At 38.1% G+C, this 20,215-nt stretch overlaps 2 protein-coding genes across 3 annotated transcripts in view; one reads left to right on the top strand and one right to left on the bottom strand.

Moving 5' to 3' along the window:
* cenpp (centromere protein P) overlaps window positions 1–20,215 on the top strand; it is an 87,577-nt gene that overhangs the window by 56,589 nt on the left and 10,773 nt on the right. The gene's annotated exons all lie outside the window — the stretch shown is intronic.
* On the bottom strand, window positions 153–19,346 carry ecm2 (extracellular matrix protein 2, female organ and adipocyte specific). Its single transcript, XM_051094189.1, has 10 exons — window positions 19,125–19,346; window positions 14,060–14,318; window positions 10,493–10,681; window positions 9,304–10,047; window positions 8,980–9,095; window positions 4,808–4,943; window positions 4,486–4,643; window positions 4,072–4,211; window positions 3,508–3,834; window positions 153–927 (listed from the first exon to the last, which is right to left on the bottom strand). The coding sequence occupies exons 2-10, from the start codon at window positions 14,307–14,309 to the stop codon at window positions 762–764; spliced, it is 2,226 nt and encodes a 741-aa protein (XP_050950146.1). The 5' UTR covers window positions 14,310–14,318; window positions 19,125–19,346; the 3' UTR covers window positions 153–761.

The raw sequence follows: 20,215 nt of genomic DNA, 5'->3' as shown, positions 1-20,215 counted from the left end.
TTACAGGGGTCATTAATGTGTTTCGTTCTGCAGTGATTCCAATTATCACAGGACTTCAGTTCAACGTTTATAGAGCACAGATGTTTTAAGACTGGGGTATTTTAAGAAAGAAACACAAAAGACGTTTTAGGAAATCTAATGTGATAGTTTAATTTAATACTCACATTTGAATAAAATAAGTGATAATGCGAATAGAAAAGTACATTACAAGCTTTCCTTACAATTCTAAACTAGGCAAATACAAAACTGTGGTTGCTTAAATGACTTGAACCATATGGATACCTTTCAATTATGCATCACAGTTCTCTCAGTAGTGAACGTCATTATAAAAAAAATGCATTATGTAAGCAAGTTGATTTTGGCTGCAGTCTTTTATAATTAAGAAAAGCCATGCATTCTGTTTTTCTTCACCATGACAAGCGAAATTAATACTGTTGTGACAAGATTAAGAAACATCTCAACATAGAATACAAAGTCATAGTCTGCTACTTTTTTCCTCTTGAAGTGTTGTACGGTTGATTCATGCATCCTACAAAGACACGTCTAGACAGGTGCGAACAACGCCAGCGTTCTGCCATGATCCACGATCCTCGAGGCGGTGTTCATGTTCAGTCTTATCTTACTTATAAGTGAAAGCTTATAAAAGTGAAAATCAAGTTGCCAGACAGAGATTCAATGCAGTTGAATGTGTGTTTTTGGAGGGGGGTACATTTATGGTCTTTAGTGGTTTATTATCATAATAGCACACAAGATTGCTGTTACTAAATCCTCTGAGGCTTTAAAACAACACTAGAGTAGGAGCGAACGCAGGAGAAAGCTGTGGGTGGGATTTTCCGAGGGTCGAGGAAATTGTTCTCGAGGCGAACGGCGACTAGATGAGAGTCGTCCTCATTCATGGGGTCGCAGATGGCGTCTTCTGCTATGTGCCTGTTGGAGAGAAAACACTTAGGATTAAAAAGTTTTATCTGTTTTTTCAGAAAATGCATCTTGAATTGGTTGAACTGGTTGCAAAATTTCCGTGCCGATACCATTTTTAATATCAAATGGATGTGCGGCCATATTGGAGATACTCGGATGTGAACAATAGCATTACACGGTTTATGTACTACTGAATATGTTGTTCCGCTTATTTATGCTGTCTAAACCATGGAATAAACACGTGGAAGCTGCTAAATCATATAGAGAAGGACTCCGTAAGCAGGAAAGGGCGCAATATTTTGACAAACTCAAGTTAATAGGTGGTAAAGATACATACGAGCAGTATTAATTAAGATATTAGCCTAATATTTCACCTCACCTACCTAACTAAATAAGAAGAAGAAGCATGAATGCTGTCAAGATTCTTGCCCTGGAAATTCTGGTTCAGTTTGGCCAACCACAAATGCCTTTTGTTCATCAGATAGTTTTTTGCACTCTTCACTTTGATTTGTTATAACTTTTGGCAGTGTATAATACTACAGATGTTTTTCCTGGTCTGACCGATTAGTACAGCCGAAAACATGAGAATAATTGATCGTTTTTAGCAGCAATAATCAGCAAAACATGTGAGTTTTGTTCGGTCCAGTTTCATTGATTACGGTCAGTGCAGTGATGACGTGTCGTGAAAACACTCTATTATGAAACAATACCAAATGAATGCTGATTAATTACATAATTTTACACACAAGAGACCTTTTCTTCACACAAACAACAGTTCTGATGCTTTCTTGCACTTCCTTTTGATTGACAAGATATAATCAGTCTGTATTATTGCCTATTTTTAAATAACTGGCCAGTGTCTGAAAATTGCACTTATTAGCCTATACTAATTATTGGATTATTACGTTCCTAATCTTGAATTAAGATTCTCTTTTAGGTCACACTTTAGTTTAGGGACTAATTTGCACTATTGACTTTGACTTTTGCCTCAGTAAACTTCTGATTAACCCCATGATTTACCCCCAAGCCATCCTACACTCTTAAAGATTAAGGTGCTTCAAAAGGTTCTTCAAGCAATGCTATAGAAGAACCATTTTTGGTTCCACAAAGAACCATTCAATCTAAGGTTCTTTAAAGAACCATTTCTTGCTTACCTTTTTATAATCTTAAGAACCTTATGAAATAGAAAGGTTCTTCAGATGTTAAAGGTTCTTTATGGAACCATTTAGACAAAAAGGTTTTTCTATGGCATCGTGAAACACCTTTATTTTATATGACTTTCTTCTTTCAGACGAATACAGTTGCAGTTATATTAAAAATGCTCTGCTCTTCGGAACTTTATAATGGCAGTGAATGCAGTGAATTTTCATAGTCCAATAAAGTTAATTCATCCACCATAAAAAGTACTCCACATGGCTCCATCGTACGTAAGTTCACGAGAGAGTGCCGTTCCAGTGGATGATGTAGGACAAAGACGTAGCATAAGCTGTGGTGAGAATATTGTAGTCTCGCGAAAACCAAGTTTTGTTTACAGTAAAGAAAAACCAGTCTCCTCTTGGCTTATATCAAAATCCTATGACATTTTTCTTTACAAATCCTTGTTTTGTACTGATCTCATGACAAAAACGTACCTGTGGGAACTTTTTCGCAAGACGCGAAATACGTACCAATAAGTACGTCACTGCAATTTCCAACAGAAATTAACACTAGAGGTGGTAAAACAGCAAGCACTTGTAATCGTTTTCCTACACAGTTGTGATTATAACTCCATGTGTTTTGTTTTCCGCATGTAACAAAATTGCTCGGTAGCTCAGCCGGCACGGAATTGGACTTAGGATGTGGAATCCTTGGGTACGAATCCCGTGAAAAACATGACTCGTGATCGAAAAACAAGCTAAAATGGCATGCTTCCAATTGCATTTTTACATCACATTCGCAGGTATAGTGCAGATGGTACGTTATTTTAAAACATCACAGAGCATTAGAGTTAAAGTGCCACTCAAAGAACATTTCAGGTCAGAACTGCGCTGACACTTACAAAACCAATGTCACACAAACAAACCGAACACTCTTTTAGTGCCACTCAATGGACATTTCACATTGAATGTGTCACAAAACATACATGGCGGTATGTATTTAGCATCTTGCAAAACAGTTCCCACGGGTACGTTTTCATCATGAGATCAGGTTGCATTATAAAGCTTAAAAGAGACAGGAAAATTTTTTTTATATACATATATATATATATAATTACGATTGCATTTGTCTGAAAGAAGAAAGTCATACACACCAAGGATGGTGAGTAAATCATGGGATAATTTGTATTTTTTGAGTGAACTATCCCAAGTTTCCTGCTCTACACTGGGAAGTAGTTTTCTGTTTGTATCAAGGATAAACCTTACAGCCAAAACAAGTTATTTGGCAATTGGGAAGGAAAATATTTTTCCCCCAAGATAAATTGTCTGGAGTTGCTTTGAAACTATGTCATTTGTGCTATATAAATCTAAACATGTAGTCAAGTTCACAGACCATTGCGTCACAGGAAATTATGACAAACCCATTACTCTTTGCAGGAGGCAAGCAGTGTACCTTATTTTGTTGTTGTTCAGTCGTAGGAAATGTAATGCTGTCATCTCATTAATTCCCATGGGAATAGACGTAAGCTGGTTATGGTCTAGACAGAGTTCGGTCATAGTGTTGAAGGTGCCAAAGAAGGACTCTGGCTCGATAGCGTCACCATCCAGCTTGTTGAAAGAGAGGTAGAGGTACTCCAGGCCAGGCTCCATGTGTGCGAACACATAACCTGGAATGCGTTCGATCTGATTCCCGGCCAGCACCAGGTGAACCAGCGACTTCGGCAGGAAGGATGGAACCAGGTAGAATTTGTTGTGCGAGAGATCTATGGATTCCAGGTTCCTTTTAGAGACAGTGAGAAAGCGAGTTCAGTTCTTCTAAAGGACTATTGGGTTAAACACTTTAGCTTGCAATCTTTCAGAGCAGAAACATATTTGCAAACCACCAACAATTCATTGGAACCAAATGTCTACCATTTCAATTTTCACTCTTTTCTATGCAAAGACTTTTTATAAAACAAAAGTGAGTGATATTTGCCTAAACAGTGGTTTCATTGTTAAACTTTTTGAGGGGACACACCTGTGATTAATCCAGGCTAAAGGTGCAATGCTTGACTCATCTAATTTATTATGCCTTAGCACAATGACGTTGATGTTTCTGGTGTGGTTGAATGCCGTTTCAGAGATTTCTTCAATCAGATTGTTTTCGAGGTACAACTCCTAAATGTCAAAGAGAGTATGATATGTTACTTAAACAGTTGTTACTTGACAATGCAGTTCAATTCAACTTGAGCAGCTTCAAATTACTCTGTGGTAAAATAGTGGGGTTGGTTTCCCATAATTGCTGTTAAAGTGCTACTGGTTTCCCACAGGTACTGTAAAACCAGTGCTGGTTTATAGGCCACGAACTTGTATGCAATTAAACAAACAAGTTTGTTTGACAGCAATCTTGATTTTCGTGACTCCAGAAGTAGTTTTCCATTTTGAAACTTACCAGAAGAGATGCAGGTAGGCCCTGAGGAACGGTACGGAAATGATTTCTGCCAAGCCGAAGGTAAGTCAGCTCGCTGAGGGGCTTAAAGGCCTTTGGATTCACGTTACCTTCGCTGAGCAAGTTCCCCTCCATTTCCAAAGTAACCAGACTGTCGAGACCTTCCAGGAATTATGAAGCAATTTGTGAAAATATTGTGCTTTCATAGTACGACATTAGGTAAGGAACATTACATGCTAGTATTAGCTGGTTAAATGTCAGCATTTTTATAGATGTTTCAATTATGCTAACCTTTATGGATAGCAATTTTGCATAACTGTTTTACCTTCAAAGCTGTTTTCCTCAATTTCTTTTAGATTGTTCTCATTTATCTTGAGCTCCTGGAGTGTTGATGGGAGCTCAGAGGGAATTTGTTCCAGAAGGTTTCCATCCATGTACAGGCGAGACAGGAATTTAAGACTCTTAAAGTAAAAGTTACATAAAAATCATGTCATTATTCTTTAGGTGCGAAAAATAAAGGTCACATACAATATGCTTTCGAATCCTTCAGTGAAAGTTTTCCACATTGGCTTTCTGGCAGTGCTTTGGATACTTATCTTTTGTTACTGACACACGTTTTCATGGTTATCAATCCCTGAGTTAACTGAACGAGCAGTTTGGAATCTATATGTCTTTATCATATACAGTGGAGATCAAAATTAGAGAACAGTCTATAAATACTTGTTTTTTTCCTAAAATATTGTCAATCTACATTGTGCACTGTAGCACAAAAGAAGATACAGAAGTTACAGCTGTCAGAGATTAGTAGGAAGTCTAGAAGCCCTTGTTTTGAATGACTATAGCATATCTGCGGCCACAGGACATCACAAGTTTCTCACACTGCGCTCGTTTGATCTTCTTCCACTCATTTCCATAGTTTGGTGACTGTAGTGGGTTTCTCAGCCATAACTTGGTCGCCAAGGATTATCAAGAGATTTTCAGTCATGCTAAGGTCAGGACTCTGGGGCGGTTGTTGTAACTGCATGTTGCTGAAGGAGCTTCTAATAGACATTTGCATTCACCCTGCCATGTATCTGTATTAGAGGCACAACTCCTACTGCCGAAAATATCCCCCAAGCCATGGCACGTTCTCCTCCACCTTTCACTGACTTTTTTTACACACTTGGGATTCAGCCTTTCCTCAGTTTGATGCCAAACAAAATGTTTCCCATCAGACCCAATTAAATTAAACTTGCTCTAATCACTAAAGTGAACTTTGGACAAGTTCTCTTCTCTCCACACAACATGCACCTCAGCAAAGGTGAGCTTAGCCTTTTGATTCTTTCTGCAGATGAGAGACTTGGCAAACACAGAGTGTGCTTTCAGTCCGACTTCTCTTAAACGTCCTGAGACAGGATCCTTACCTTGTTCTGTACTGAACTGGCAAGCAATTCCAGCTGCAGTGCTGAACCGATTTGCCATTGAGAGTCTCCGCATTATCCTGTCCCGTCTCTTACAAGGACGACTAGCCTTTATGGGGCACTTGAATGAATTAGTGTCTTTGTAAACCTGCAGTATTCAAGAAATCACAGATTTGGAATGACCAACAGGGCTCGACAATAAGGAGTGCCCAATGGCCCGGGCCAGCGTGAAAGACGCTCGGGACAGTTGACGAATATGTCACTGGCCCGACCGGGCCACTGCCGTGTCGTCATGAAAGTTTATCAATGCATGTGTTTTTTAACCTTGACGATTTAAAATTTTAAGCGATCACAGAGAGACGCATCTCTGACGGACAAATAGCTTACAAAAGTATTAGCTTTGTGGCTTTAACAATAATCAATACATGATTTATACAGTGGAGACAGATGCATCGATTGACCAGACATATTTAAACCGATCTCTTGTTCTGGGCTTGCACACTGCATGCAATCTTATTTTAAAATGTCATGTGTGTAGAAATATGACTAACTCTTTAGACATCCGTTAACAGAAGCCACAGACGGTAAAGAGGAACGGAAAGAGAAAAAAATACTGTAGTAGGCAGACCAAGATCATGGTGTACAATGCGCGAAATATTATCCTAAATAATATTATGTGGTTTATGAGAATGTATCTATGAGGGAAACTGACTGATTACATGGTGTTTTCTTTTCATTTGCTCATGTATGATGTTTTTAAAGTTGCGTTCATAAGCACAGAGCTGCTTTGTTTACAGCGGTAACCATAGAAACGTAATATCACTTTTATTCCATAAGCGCCACCTGCTGGCAAAGACTGAGTTTGTGCTCTTTCAGTCTGTCTGCTGTTTTTTTCTAAAGCATCTGTGTAATTTTTAATAAAATATTAATTATAATTACTTTTTTTTTTTTTAAACAAACAAATAATGTTTGAACTTTAGTTAGGCTAATAGGTTTAGGTGTGGTATCGAAACTGGAATAGAGAATTGTACAATTTTATTTGGTATGTAAAATTTTGGTGTCATATAAGCTTATTTATTAAAATAAAAAATAACATAAGTCAAAAACAATGATAACAGCAACTATTTAATTTTTCTGTGGTAGGGCCAGTGAAAATTTTGACCGGGCAAGTAAAAATCTGAACCAAAAAATCTTTAGCATTGAGCTTTGACCAACTTCGCATGCAATGGCTGAAAGGGTCATCCCTTTGGCCTTCACCTGGACAACCTCCTGTGGCAGGGTTTCAGTCACCTTAGAGCAGCTTGCATCTTGCAATATCAGTGAAAATTGGAGGAGTGCTTCTAGTTAAATAGGGTTTGCCATATAATTAGGGTTAGGGATAAAGGCCCAACTTCTGCTGCAGAAAACATCCCTCAAACCATGACACTTCCTCCTCCACCTTTCACTGACTTCTTTACACACTTGGGCTTCAGTCTTTTGTTTCCGAACAGACACACATACATTAAACTTGCTCTCATAACTAAAGTGAACTTTAGACCAGTTCACCCATCTCTACACAGCATGCTCCTCAGCAAAGATGAGCTTAGCCTTTTGGTTCTTTTTTTTGACGAGAGGCTTGGTCACTGCAGAGTGTGTTTTCAGTCTGACCTCTCTTAAACATGCCAACCAGATCCTTACCTTGTTCTGTACTGAACTGGCAAGCAATTCCAGCTGCAGTGCTGAACCCTTTTGAGAGTCTCTGCATTATCCCATGTTCTTTGTCTTACATGGATGACCAGCCTTTTTGGGGCACTTGAATGAATTAGTGTCTTTGTAAACCTGCAGTATTCAAGAAATCACAGATTTGGAATGACCAACTTCGCTTGCAATGGCTGGAAAGGGTCATCCCTTTGGCCTTCATTTGGACAACCTACTGTTGCAGGGTTTCAGTCACTTTAGAGCGGCCCATCAATTGCTATCTGAGTGAAAATTGGAGGAATGTTGCCAGTAAAATAGGGCTTGTCATATAATTATGGAAATTAGCACTAGTTGCCAGATTAACACATGGAAGTATCTGTAAATGTTCTCCAATTTTGAGTTATTTTTACAAAGTTTTTTATACTGCGTTTCAGAATACAATTAATTTATGAATTTTGCTTAAAAATCTGCCCTTCTACTCCTGTTAGGATAACTTCATGATTTAGCACATACTCTGGGTACTCTATAAATTATTATATATATCTCAGTGATGTGATGGGCATATATTTCTACTGGTTAGAGCCCAGTGAAAATAGGAAACACTAGCAGAGCATACCCTCTGTTGTTTCTCTTGAACGCATGCCATGGAATTTTGTTTTTATTTGAAAGTCTGTGCAAAAAAAACCTTGACTACAAGTGTCAAGTACGAGTTGGTATAGTGTTTGTATTAGAGTGGGATTTGTGACTTCTGTAAAAGCCATATGGCTATGAACAGAGCACAATGTTGGAGAAAAGTACTCAGCACTGTTAGGTTTGCAGATGGTACTGTTTTGCACGGCTTTTAAACCGTTATGAAAGAAACATTTGCTTCTCTAATTAAACTAAAGTTCAGCTGGAAGACATGAAGTAATTCATATGAATTTCTGAACAAAAGGGCAGCAGTGGAAAAGTACATTATCTCAATTGCCAGAATGCTGCATGTGATCCTTAAAAGAAATCAGTGTACATATCAGTCTAATTTGGCAATTTTACACTCCGAATTGGTCCATTTCATGTCAACCGTCAGATTATTTACACTTGTAAGAATCTGTCAACATAAAGCAGATTTTCAAGAATTCCGATAACATCAGGCATTACAGCTTTGTTCAGAAGCCTTGCAGATCACGATATTATTGACACATTTTTGGGGCCTTTAAGATCTCTTCACACGAAGTCTGATGCAACGGCATGAACATGCACCATTTTTAGCACCAGCCATTTAGTATTGCATTTGCTTTGCCGTCGGAGCAATTGCAAATTTGACTAGAAAAAGGAAAGAAGATTGCAGTTGGATCATTTGGGTGGTTACAATGTTTCTCTTACCAAAAGGGTGTTTGTGTTTGCTAATGCAGTATGTGGTGAACTTGTATTTGTAACTTACTTTAAATGCTTGCGGGTCGATGCCAGATGACACTATCTTGTTTTTCCCCAAGTCTATCCACTCCAAGTTGGGAATGCCATTGAATGCTCCAGCTGGGATCGTTTTGATTTCATTGCCTGTAATTTCATAATGCATAACAAGTTATCAAAATCAGCATTTCTTGGATCTGTATACATGAACGTGGACTGTGTAAATACTGGTGTATACACTGATTTAGATTTAATTTCTTGCATGTGTCTTAGGTAAGTGATCTAATTTCCATTGCAGCGCCTGTATCTCTTTACGAGCTGTAAAAGGGTAACGTGGGGATGTGGCCTTCCTCACCCTGTAGGCTGAGTGATTTGAGCTCAGGGATGGACAGTGGAGGTATACCCGTCAGTTTAGCATTTTCACAGGTGGCAGTGACGTCAGAGATCGAACAACCTGGAGGCAGCAGTGTGGTAACCATCTCAGATTCCTCCTCGACTACTTCTGGTTCATCTTCGTCTAGTTCAGGGGCTTCTTTACCCAGTTCATGGTCCTCCTCACTCGGTTCAGTTGGCTCTTGGATAGCTAAGAGAGGAGGAGGATCTGCTGCTCTCGTTGGTGCCACCGGTGGCATTTGAAAAACATCCCCTCTCAACCAAACCTCGTCCTCGTCTTCAGTGGCCTCATCTCCGCGGAGTCCTTCTTGGGCACGTTCGGCTGCTTCTTCCAGAGCCCTCATCATCTCTCTTTGCTCCATCTCCAGCCTACGAGCCCTGTCTTCCTCAACCCTCCGCTGTTCTTCCATCCTTCTTTTCCTCTCTTCCGCCGCTGCTCGCTCCTCTTCCTCCTCTCGTAGCCTCCTTAGCTCCTCCTCTTTTTCTCTGGCTTCTTTCGCTTCTTTTAACTTCCTCTGTCTCTCGGCTTCCTCTTTCTTCTGCTTCTTCCTCTGCTTGCGCTCAGCGTCTTTTTTGCGAATCCGTTCCTCTTCATCTTTTTTTAGTCGTTGTTTCTTATCTCTCTGGCTTTGTGATATTTCAGTAAAGGGATCACTGAGATCGTTGTGGGAAGGAGGGTCACCTGAAAACTCAGGGGCTTCAACAACTGAAACCAAGGAGACAAGGAGAGATCAAATGTCACAATTATTATATAGAAAATATACTGGCAGTTCTAATGCCATATGTGACCCTGAACCACAAAACCGGTCATAAGGGTCCATTTTTTTTTTAAATTGAGATTTATACATCATCTGAAATCTGAATACATAAGCTTGCCATTGATGTATGGTTTGTTAGGATAGGACAATATTTGGCTGAGATGCAACTATCTGAAATCTGAGGGTGCAAAAATATCTAAATATTGAGAAAATCGCCTTCTTAACAAACTTCTTAACAATGCATATTACTAATCAAAAATGAAGTTTTGATATATTTATGGTAGGAAATTTACAAAATATCTTCATTGAACATGATCTTTACTTAATATCCTGCTTATGACCGGTTTTGTGGTCCAGGGTCACTTATAGTTGTAACTTCACTTTTTTTCAAACCTGGGTCAATGCAAATTGGACAGCACTCTCCGATTGGTTGAAATTTGAGTTGGCACCGTAGGGCTGGACACAGTATTCGGTCGCAGACCACCTCACCGCTGGCACACAGGCAATTCACACATGGCTTTGGCGACCACACTGTTTTGTCATACATTGTGATGCCTCGAAATACACAGTGCTCCGTTTTTCCTGTAATAATTATACAAATAAGAAGGAAATTTAGAAATGTGATCAATACACCTTTCAGGAACAGAAAATTAGCTTTGCTTAAATACAGTCGATTACCATCAATTTGTGTCAATTTAAAGGGATAGTTCACCCAAAATGAAAATCCTGTCATCATTTACTTACCCTCAAGTTGTTCCAAACCCATAAGACCTTTTTATCTTCAGAACACAAATTAAATGTATTTTTGATTAAATCCGAAGAGTTTTATGACCCTGCATCGACAGTGACGTAACAACCAGGTTCAAGGACCGGAAAGGTAGCAACGGGATTCATAAAAGTTGCTTAAAGTGCTTGAAGTACTTGAATTTGACTTTTTGAAATGTAAGGCCTGAAAAACCTTCCTGAAGAGGTACTTGAAAAGTCAATTTCACGAATTGAATGATTCAGATAGAATGATTCAAATAGAATGATTCGCAATACTCATTTGTTTCAAATTGTGGGTTCGTGAAGCATTTGATTCAGTTTGGGACTTCGGAGCATGTATGGCGAATAATTTGTTTCAGATCAGGATTTCGAAGGGATTTCCGGATTTTTTTTTCTTAAACAGTAGAAAACATCAAACCATTAAGGCAGTACAATTATAAAAACAAAACAGAAAAAAGGAAGTATATACAAAAAATTAATCTTGGTTTTACTATAGTAAAAGTGTAGTATATTATGTAATACTGTAGTAGTGATACTTTGCAAGTGCTTCACTGTATTTTTGACGTTTTTTATTAGTGTATTTGTATTTATTTATCTTTTTTTAGAATTTGAAAGTGAGCTCTCTGATTGAAGTCCTTGAAAATCCTAAAAATAGTGCTAGAAAAATACTTGAAAGCCCTGAAATTTAATTTTACAGTATCTGTGCGCACCCTGTAGTAAGGACATTGTTAAAATAGTCCATTTGACATCAGTAGTTCAACCTTAAAGGGGTCCTATTATGCTTTTTCACTTTTTGAATTTTAGTCAGTGTGTGGTGTGTATGTCTGGGCATAAAAAAAGATGTACAAAGTTACAAATCTCAAAATCCACTCCACTTTAATTTTTTAAAAAAATCCCTTTTCAAGAACTACAACGAACGGCTCCTTTGAACTACAGTGTTTGTTTTCCTGATGTTACGATGTCAGAATATCATTAAAATAAATCCCGCCTACGGAAATTCAAATGGTTGGGGGGTGGGTAGGGACGAGGTGGGGGATTACCCTAACGATGCAGCACGGAGAGCAGCTTCTGAAACTCTCCAACGCGGCGGTGTAAACACAAGCATTGACTAAAGTGGCCACGTCAGAGCTGCAACATGCCACTAGTATAAACACAAGCATTGACTAGAGTGGCAGCTCTCTACTCCGGTGGCTGCCGCAGAGACGCCGCTGGTATAAACACAAGCAGAGCTGCAACACACCACTAGTATAAACACAAGCATTAACTAGAGTGGCTGCAATCTACTGTCTACTTATCCTGGCACTCTCAAATTTTAAAACAGGCATAGATGAGTGTTTCTATTCATCAGTCCAAAACAAGCCCAATAAATCCACATTGAAAAGTGCCTTATACAGCTCTGGGGGTCAATAAAGGCCTCCTGTAGCGAATCGATGTGTTTTTGTAAGAAAAATATCAATATTTAAGAATCACTTTAATCTAGCTTGCGCTAACAGTTGTACACGGAACTGAAACTGAAACACTGTCTAAGCTGTTCGCCGGTCGCAACACAGTTGGACAGCTAACCGTTTCGTTTTTCAGAAGGCGGAACTTCATCAAACCCAGAACTAATTGAGCCATTTGAGGCAGGCTGGGGAGAAAGGTATTGTAATAATGTAAATTATGTGAAAATAATGCGTTTTTCGAACCGCCATGCATGAAAGCATGTTCTTTTACACCCCCAAAACAAAATCAAGACTTTGTAAAAGAGCATAATAGGACCTCTTTAATTTTATGAAGCCACGAGAATACATTTTGTGCGGAAAGAAAACAAAAAATAATGACTTTGTTCAACAATTTCTTCTCTTACATGTTGGTCTTTGATGCACGTTCACAAGAGAACCACAACGCAACATTGCGTTGCTGTCTACGCAGGGTCAGAAAGCTCTCGGATTTCATCAAAAATATCTTAATTTGTGTTCTGGATATAAATGAAAGCCTTAGAGGTTTGGAACGACATGAGGGTGAGTAATTAATGACAAAATTTCATTGAACTGTTCAAACATTCTTCAAAAATACCTTATTTTGTGTTCAACAAAAGAAACAACTCTTACATTTAGAGGAACTTGAGAGTGAGCAAATGATGACAAAATTATAATTTTGGAGTGATCAGTTCAGAGCAACGAATTGTTTATGAATCAGTCTGATTCATTTAATTTTGGTTTTGTGTTACCTTGAAAATGTCTCAAGGTTGCCACTTTAAATGTTGATTTGTAATCAATTCATTATTTTAAAAAAGATCAAAATAAAAAAAAAAATAAAAATAGGCACTGATTGACAACAGAAACCGCATTCTCTGTTTACAGGGAGGGCTGTTAGACAATTTTGGAAACTAATGCCTGTTAATGACCATCTGGTTGTCATCCAGCGCAGATAATCTGGCTGTAAAATGACTGTGTGAATCAGCTCATCGCAACAGTTTTCCAGCCATATATGTAGCTTTTCTACATCTACATTCTCATGTAGAGAGTTCTTAGCAGTCAGTGGTGCACACATGTTAGCAATACAGTAGTCAAATGGGTCTACTGGGAAGTAGTGTTTGTTTCTGTTGTTTTTAAAGGGTCTTACTGACCACATATATGTTGTTTTTCCACTCACACTTCTTCAGCTTTTCATTTGTCAGGATTACAGATCAGTTATTGGCATAAAGACAGCGTGTCGTTTTTACCAGTGAAATTTGGTTGCACCATCCATGCTTTCGCTGTGGTGCGAGCGGATGTTTGTGTTTTTTGGAATTGCAGGTTCGCACTGTCACATGTTGCCAGTGTATAATCATGTGGTCAATGTTCAGAACTGACTTACCACCTTGGGCAGTATGGTCATGTGTTATATCACATAAACTAACCACTCTGATCATAAGCTGTACGGCAGTTCGAAGAGACTCAATGTTTACTTGAATTTATGACTTTTTTGAACTTGTAAAATGAACAGGCGTCATAACTGGCATCATTTGCAGTATCTATACCACTCATAGGTGCTAGGTGGTGCGTTAGGTGATTTTTGTCAGTTTAATTCAGTATATAATCGGTTTAATTTCAGTATCTATATACCGAATGGATGTATGTTGATTTCTATGTTTAAAAAAGTCAACCAGTTTTAATTCCGAATAGTTTCTACACTGACAAACTACTGTTTCAAAGTAACTTTGTCAACACTGACCTGCGGCCACATCATACTCTGGCTTTGGCTCCTTTGTATTCTTGTAAGAGTCGATGAAAATAGATCCATCTTGTCTATTGTTTTCTGCTGTTCTTCCTTGCTGCAACTCAGTGTTAGATGTCTGTTTCCTTGCTCGTTTTGGTCCAACGCCACGTCTTCTGCCTCGAGCCAAGGGTCGTCTCTGATCTTTCGCGAGGCTGAAGGTCAAACAAGCGAGGAGTGACAGCACCAGAATCAGGTTTAGTCTCATGGCTGAAACCTGTGGGATAAAACAGAGGCACCTCAGCCCTACGTGTTCCTCATATAACTCTGTTAATGTATACTGTCAGCGTACACATTTCCATAATGATAAGTTGCAGCATCACAGGTGATCCAGCCTTTAACAGCTTGACCCTGGAGAGCCAGACAGCTTTGAAGGAATAGTAGCCTTTAACACCTTTACTGTAAGTGTAAAGAGTAAAACTGTTATTTGGGTGTGCGATGGGTGGTGTTTAGAGGACTGCAGGAGGTTTTAAGTATTGTGTGCAAATGTAACAATCATAGCACAGATTTTAGTAAGAACAGACTTGGTCTCGATGACACTCAGACTCAGGTTGTAGTGATGGGAAATGAAGCTTATTTACACAAATTTGTTGTTTAGAAAAGTTTATATAAATGAACGCCAGTGACTCCAGATATTCCAGTGTGCCCTATTAAATGATCCAGAATGTTCCAATAACGCCATATGTGCGTACATACTGCTATTCATTCGTTGTTGTTTTTTTCAAGTTTTATTAATAGTGTTTATGGTCAGTTCAGTGCGTTCAGTTTGTTGCAGCCACAATTCAGCTTATAAAAACTGCAATTTAGAACCTAAATATAATTTGCAAGACTTGGCTGGAAGTTTTTGGCTGTTGTAGCAACATTTAAATCATCATTAAAATTCCGTGTACGCTCAAATGCATCAATTCTGAGAGAAGTGGTTCTTGGTTTAATGAATCAGTGAGTTATTAACCTAGATCATTACAATTTTAAATGCAGAATGGTAATGGAAACTCTTTTCGTTGTTTTCGAAGCCACAAAAACATCTGCTGTCAACCCGTAGCAGATCTACAGTATACAGGTGGAGCTGGGGAAGGTGCAGGGTTTCTGAAGTGCACTGCAACAACTACAGCAAGCACTAGTGGAGTATTTGAATTTTGAGCAGCAACCTCATTGGCTGCTGATAGGAAAAGAAACCAATCAGCTGCGCCATGTGAATAATGATGTGAAGTAATGAGGTCTAGACAAATCGTACAAAATCGTACGATTGAGGTACAAAAAACGTACAAATTTGTATGAATTAGCCACCTCATAAAATATGTACGAATTGGTGATGAGATGGTGTAGGAATTGTTAACTGCAAACAAATGATACATTTAAATTATTAGCGGAATGTTAATGGAGTTGTTATAGGTTTAAATTTAAATTATTAAATTTAAATTTCAGAATCGTTAGTGGGCAACGTGCCGAAATGGTATCCCTCGGGTATCCTGAGTTCGAGTCCCAGCTTGCGAACCTTTACTAGTCCTGCCCCCTTTTTTTTTATTTGGGCCTTTAAAGGAGAAGTCCACTTCCAGAACAACAATTCACAAATAATTTAACTCCTAAAATGTAGTTTAAATGCAGCTTCAAAGGGCTCTAAATGATCCCAGCTGAGGAAGAAGGGTCTTATCTAGCGAAACAATCTGTCATTTTGTTCGGAAAATAAAAATTTGTATACTTTTTAAGCACAAAAGCTCGTGTAGCTCAGGCTCTGGGATGCGTGTTCACGTACTATTGAATCACGTCGAAAGAGTTTACAAAGCGAACGTGCAAACACTAAGAAAGTGCAAGTAAGTCAAACACTGTTTACAAACAGAAAGGTACAATGATGTCGGACGATTCTGACGTTGTAGGAGAAAATAGTACACAGACGATGAACTTGTGGTGATTCGAAGACGTGATTCGTAGTAGTGATGGGAAGTTCAGATCATTTTACCAACTTGGACCTTTGAGTCTCGTTCAGCAAAATGAACAAATCTTTTTTTCGAGTCATTTCATTAATTTTAGCAAAATCAGCATCACGTGACAGCCCCATAAGATGAACGAATGACTCGAAAAACCCAAAGACTCGAAACAGGTGAACTAATTCCAGTACAGAACCTAATAGGACGTTGCGCATGCGCGACTGATCAAATCACTCCCTGAGATGACTCGTTCTTCCCGAGTCACATTAAAGATTCGTTCAAAATGAACGAATCGTTCAAGAACGACCAGTGGACACGCATCCCAGAGCCTGTGCTGCACAAGCTTTTGTGCTTAAAAAGTATACAAATTTTTATTTTTCAAAAACAATGACCGATCGTTTCGCTAGATAAGACCCTTGGCTGGGATCGTTTAGAGCCTTTTGAAGCTGCATTTAAACTACATTTTGGAAGTTCAAATTGGGGCACCAATGAATTCCATTATATGCAGAAAAATCCTGAAATGAAATGCTTTTCTCAAAAACCATAATTTCTTTACGACTGAAAACAGAAAAACATGGATGACATCTTGGATGACAAGGAGGTGAGTAAATTATTTGTAAATTATTTGTAAATTGTTGTTCTGGAAGTGGAGTTCTTCTTTAACGGACAGTAGAGACTGACAGGAAAGTGTGGGGTGGTGAGTTGGGAATGGGATTGGCAAAGGACCACAAGTCGGGACTCGAACTCGGGTCGCCAGAAATGAAGTTGCACTATATGTCAGTGCTTTAACCGCTAGGCTCTGCACTGATGTGTAGCTACTATCCTAATAAAATAAAGGCATAAAACGGCGCAAAACTTCAGAATTGTGAGTAAATTTAAATTATTAGTGGAATGGTAATGAAATTGTTAAAAGTTTAAGCTTAAATTTTAAAATTTAAACCTAAAAACTATATTAAAAGACTATATTATTAACAGAATTGTAATGCAATTTTTATTGGTTTAATTTAAATATATTTAAATTTAAACTTCAGAATTGCAAATAAATGATTACATTTAAGTTATTCGCAGAATGGTAATGGAATTGTTGTTTAAGTTTACATTTTTTAATTTAAACTTAAAAATTGTGAAAAAATGATTGCAATTATATTATTAGTGGAATGGTAATGTAATTGTTATTGGTTCAAATTTTAATATTTAAATTTAAACTTCACAATTGCAAACATATGATTACATTTACATTATTAACGGAAAGGTAATGGAATTGTTAGTTTGAGTTTAAATTTTTACATTTAAACTTAAGAACTGCAAACAAATGATTACATTTAAATTACTATCATAATGGTAATGGAATTGTTAGTTAAAATTGGTAAATTTAGACTTGCAAACAAACTAACATTTAAATTATTAGCAGAATTGTAATAAAATTGTTATTGGCTTAAATTCCTTTTTTTAAGTTTAAACATCAGAATTGCAAACAAATGGTCACATTTAAATTATTAGCAGAATGATAATGGTATTTTTATTAGTTTAAATCTGAATTTTTACATTTAAAATTAAGAATTGCAAAAAATGCAAAAAAATCGAACATTTAAATTATTAGCAGAATGGTAATGGAATTGTTATTATTTTCCATTTAAATTTTTATATTCAAACCTCAGAATTGCGAACAGATGATTACATTTATATTATTAGTGGAATGGTAATGGAATTGTTGTTAGTTTAAATGTTTAAATTTCAATTTCAAAATTGCAAACAACTGATTACATTTAAAGTATTAGCGGAATGGTAATAGAATTGATATAAGTTTAATTTAAATGTTTTAAATTTAAACTTTTAACATGTAGCACCATTATGCTTTGGGCATCCCGGGTTCGAGTCCCGGCTCGCGGACCCTTCCTGATCCCGTCCCCTTTTCTCTCCCACTTTGCTTTCTGTCTAGGTATTGTCCTATCGAAATAAAGGAATGAAATATCAAAAAAAAAAAATCTGAATTGCAAACAAATGATTACATTTAAATTATTGATGGAATAGTAATGGAATTGTTATTAGTTTAAATTTCTAAATTCAAACTTTAGAATTGCAAACAAATGATTGCATTAAAACTGTTAGTGGAATGGTTATTAGTGTACGTTTAAATGGAGACTCTTTACGTTGTTTTCAAAGCCTGATAGCAATTTTCAAATGGTAAGAAATAATACGTTCCAGTCAGATTGTTGCAGTGAATTGTTTCAGTCAGTTCGTCTAAAATGAATCATTTGTTTGTAATTCAGAATTTGAAGCTTTGAACGCAGCATAAAGACTTTCCATTCTGCTGTTTTATTTTAAAATATATCATTATGACATGCCTCCTGTTTCAAAGATTTTAGCTGACATGCTGAAGAATCAGATTTTTTTTATACAGATCTGTTAGTTGCAAGCCAGACAAGGAAAAGATGACGAAACCGGTTACCCCGACTTACAGTAATAGGAAACGATAATAAAGTCAACAGCTGAGCAATGCTGATATGTGTACAGGGGGCGTCTACAAACGTCACTCCGACCCTCAGGCAAAAGCATACGGTTAGCATTAAATCAGTGCTGCGGTGAGTTGGAGCAAAAAAAAACCCACCCCAGAAATGTAGACGAGGGGGAAAAGCGTTTTAATTAAGCTCTTTAGGATGACCAGGCTCAGATGGAAAGAATCTGTAAAACCTACAGCTTAGACAGAGAACGTGAGGGCTGAAATATACTGCCATGAGTAAAAACATCCTAGAGGGGCGTGCATGATATGGGGTCCCCCTCTCTCAACGCTATAATGAAAACCAGGTACAGTAAAACAATAAGCGCTTTTACAGTCCCGCAGCTGTACGCTAGTGCTTCAGCGATGAGGCAAAGCTATTTCCGAAGACATTTGTCGTCACTCCAGCTGCAGACGCCTCATTGTTTAGCGAAGAAGATCCAAACTGCATGCAACGAGAAGTTTTAAGCTACAAACCCATAAAAATGTGACATGCACCCCGTAGACGGAAGATGAAAACAATTAGTGTTGTACAAAAAGTGTTTTACGACATTACTGAGGGTGAGAGCTGAAAGAGAGGAGAGAGTCGTTTGTACGTTACCACTGGATTCGGGCGGTTTTGTGAGGCCAAATATTTCCGCTCTTTCCCCAAAAGCTGTGGGATTTGCCAGCAACGCAAGAAGTGTGTGTGCGTCTGCTCCGCAGCAAGAACGCTGATAAATGTCAAAAACAGACAGGGGCTGCTCTAGCGTTTAGTCGGGACTCGCTCGGGCAGAACTTCTCCAGTTCTTTCTCTCAAACATTCAGCCAAATGAGGGTCGTGACAAGATACTGCCTCTCTCAGGCGAACCAACTTGGTGATTTTGTGTGACCTAATTACTAGGCTAGGAAGGGTAATGTACTCAAACAAAGAGGTGGCATTTGGCTTGTCATTAACGTCTCTGTAAAAACATTGTGTAAGTGCACAAAATGGGCTGATAATGCGTACACTGTTGTGTTGAGAGGACGTCTAGACTGGTTTTCGGACTTTTCTGGATGGGTCTACAAAGTCGACCCCCTACTGGCCAATGAGACGGCCCTATCTCCCATTTCAGAGGGTGGGCACGTTGAGCCGAGAAGAAAGATCTCAGCTTACTCGTCATGGTCAAGCACTAAATTGGTATGCTCAAGTTTTCCTGTAAATCTCATCTATTGTCCTGTTATTTCTCATAATGCCTCAAAAGACCAAACTCTTGAATTATTTATCAGTTCATATAGGATAAAGATGAACATCAGCTGTATGGCTGTGATTCAAACAAGAAGCTGATAATCAAATGAACATTTCAGCAAGTTAGTTTGTATATCATTTCCCCGCCAGTGGAAATATTTCCTAAGGAAGCTAATCATGCTTTGCGTGACCCAACTGTTGTATAATAAGATTTATGAAAATTAGGTTTATTTGGCAGACGGTGAACACTGCTCTTTGACTACTTTTTTTAGGATTAGTTCACTTCCAGAATGAAAATTTCCTGATAATTTGCTTACCCCATGTCATCCAAGATGTTTGTGTCTTTCTTTCTTCAGTCTAAAAGAAATGAAGGTTTTTGAAGAAAACAATCTCCATAAGGATTTTTCTCCATATAGACATTTTTCATATAGACATTCGTAATTCGTAATGGCGGCGCTCATCGTTTTCTCAGGTAAAAGGTGGAC

This window comes from Labeo rohita, chromosome 22, assembly GCF_022985175.1.
Source record: "Labeo rohita strain BAU-BD-2019 chromosome 22, IGBB_LRoh.1.0, whole genome shotgun sequence".
Taxonomy (NCBI): Eukaryota; Metazoa; Chordata; class Actinopteri; order Cypriniformes; family Cyprinidae; genus Labeo; species Labeo rohita.
The sequence above is the reverse complement of the archived record's forward strand: the minus strand, read 5'-3'. Positions and strand labels throughout refer to the sequence as shown.

Excerpts from the sequence above, each read along its gene's own strand:
- ecm2 (XM_051094189.1), bottom strand. The coding sequence starts at position 14,309 with ATGAGACTAAACCTGATTCTGGTGCTGTCACTCCTCGCTTGTTTGACC. Across the intron at positions 4,944-8,979 it reads TCGACCCGCAAGCATTTAAA|AGTCTTAAATTCCTGTCTCG; the intron begins GTAAGTTACAAA and ends TTTTACTTTAAG. Across the intron at positions 3,835-4,071 it reads TTAGCCTGGATTAATCACAG|GAACCTGGAATCCATAGATC; the intron begins GTGTGTCCCCTC and ends TGTCTCTAAAAG.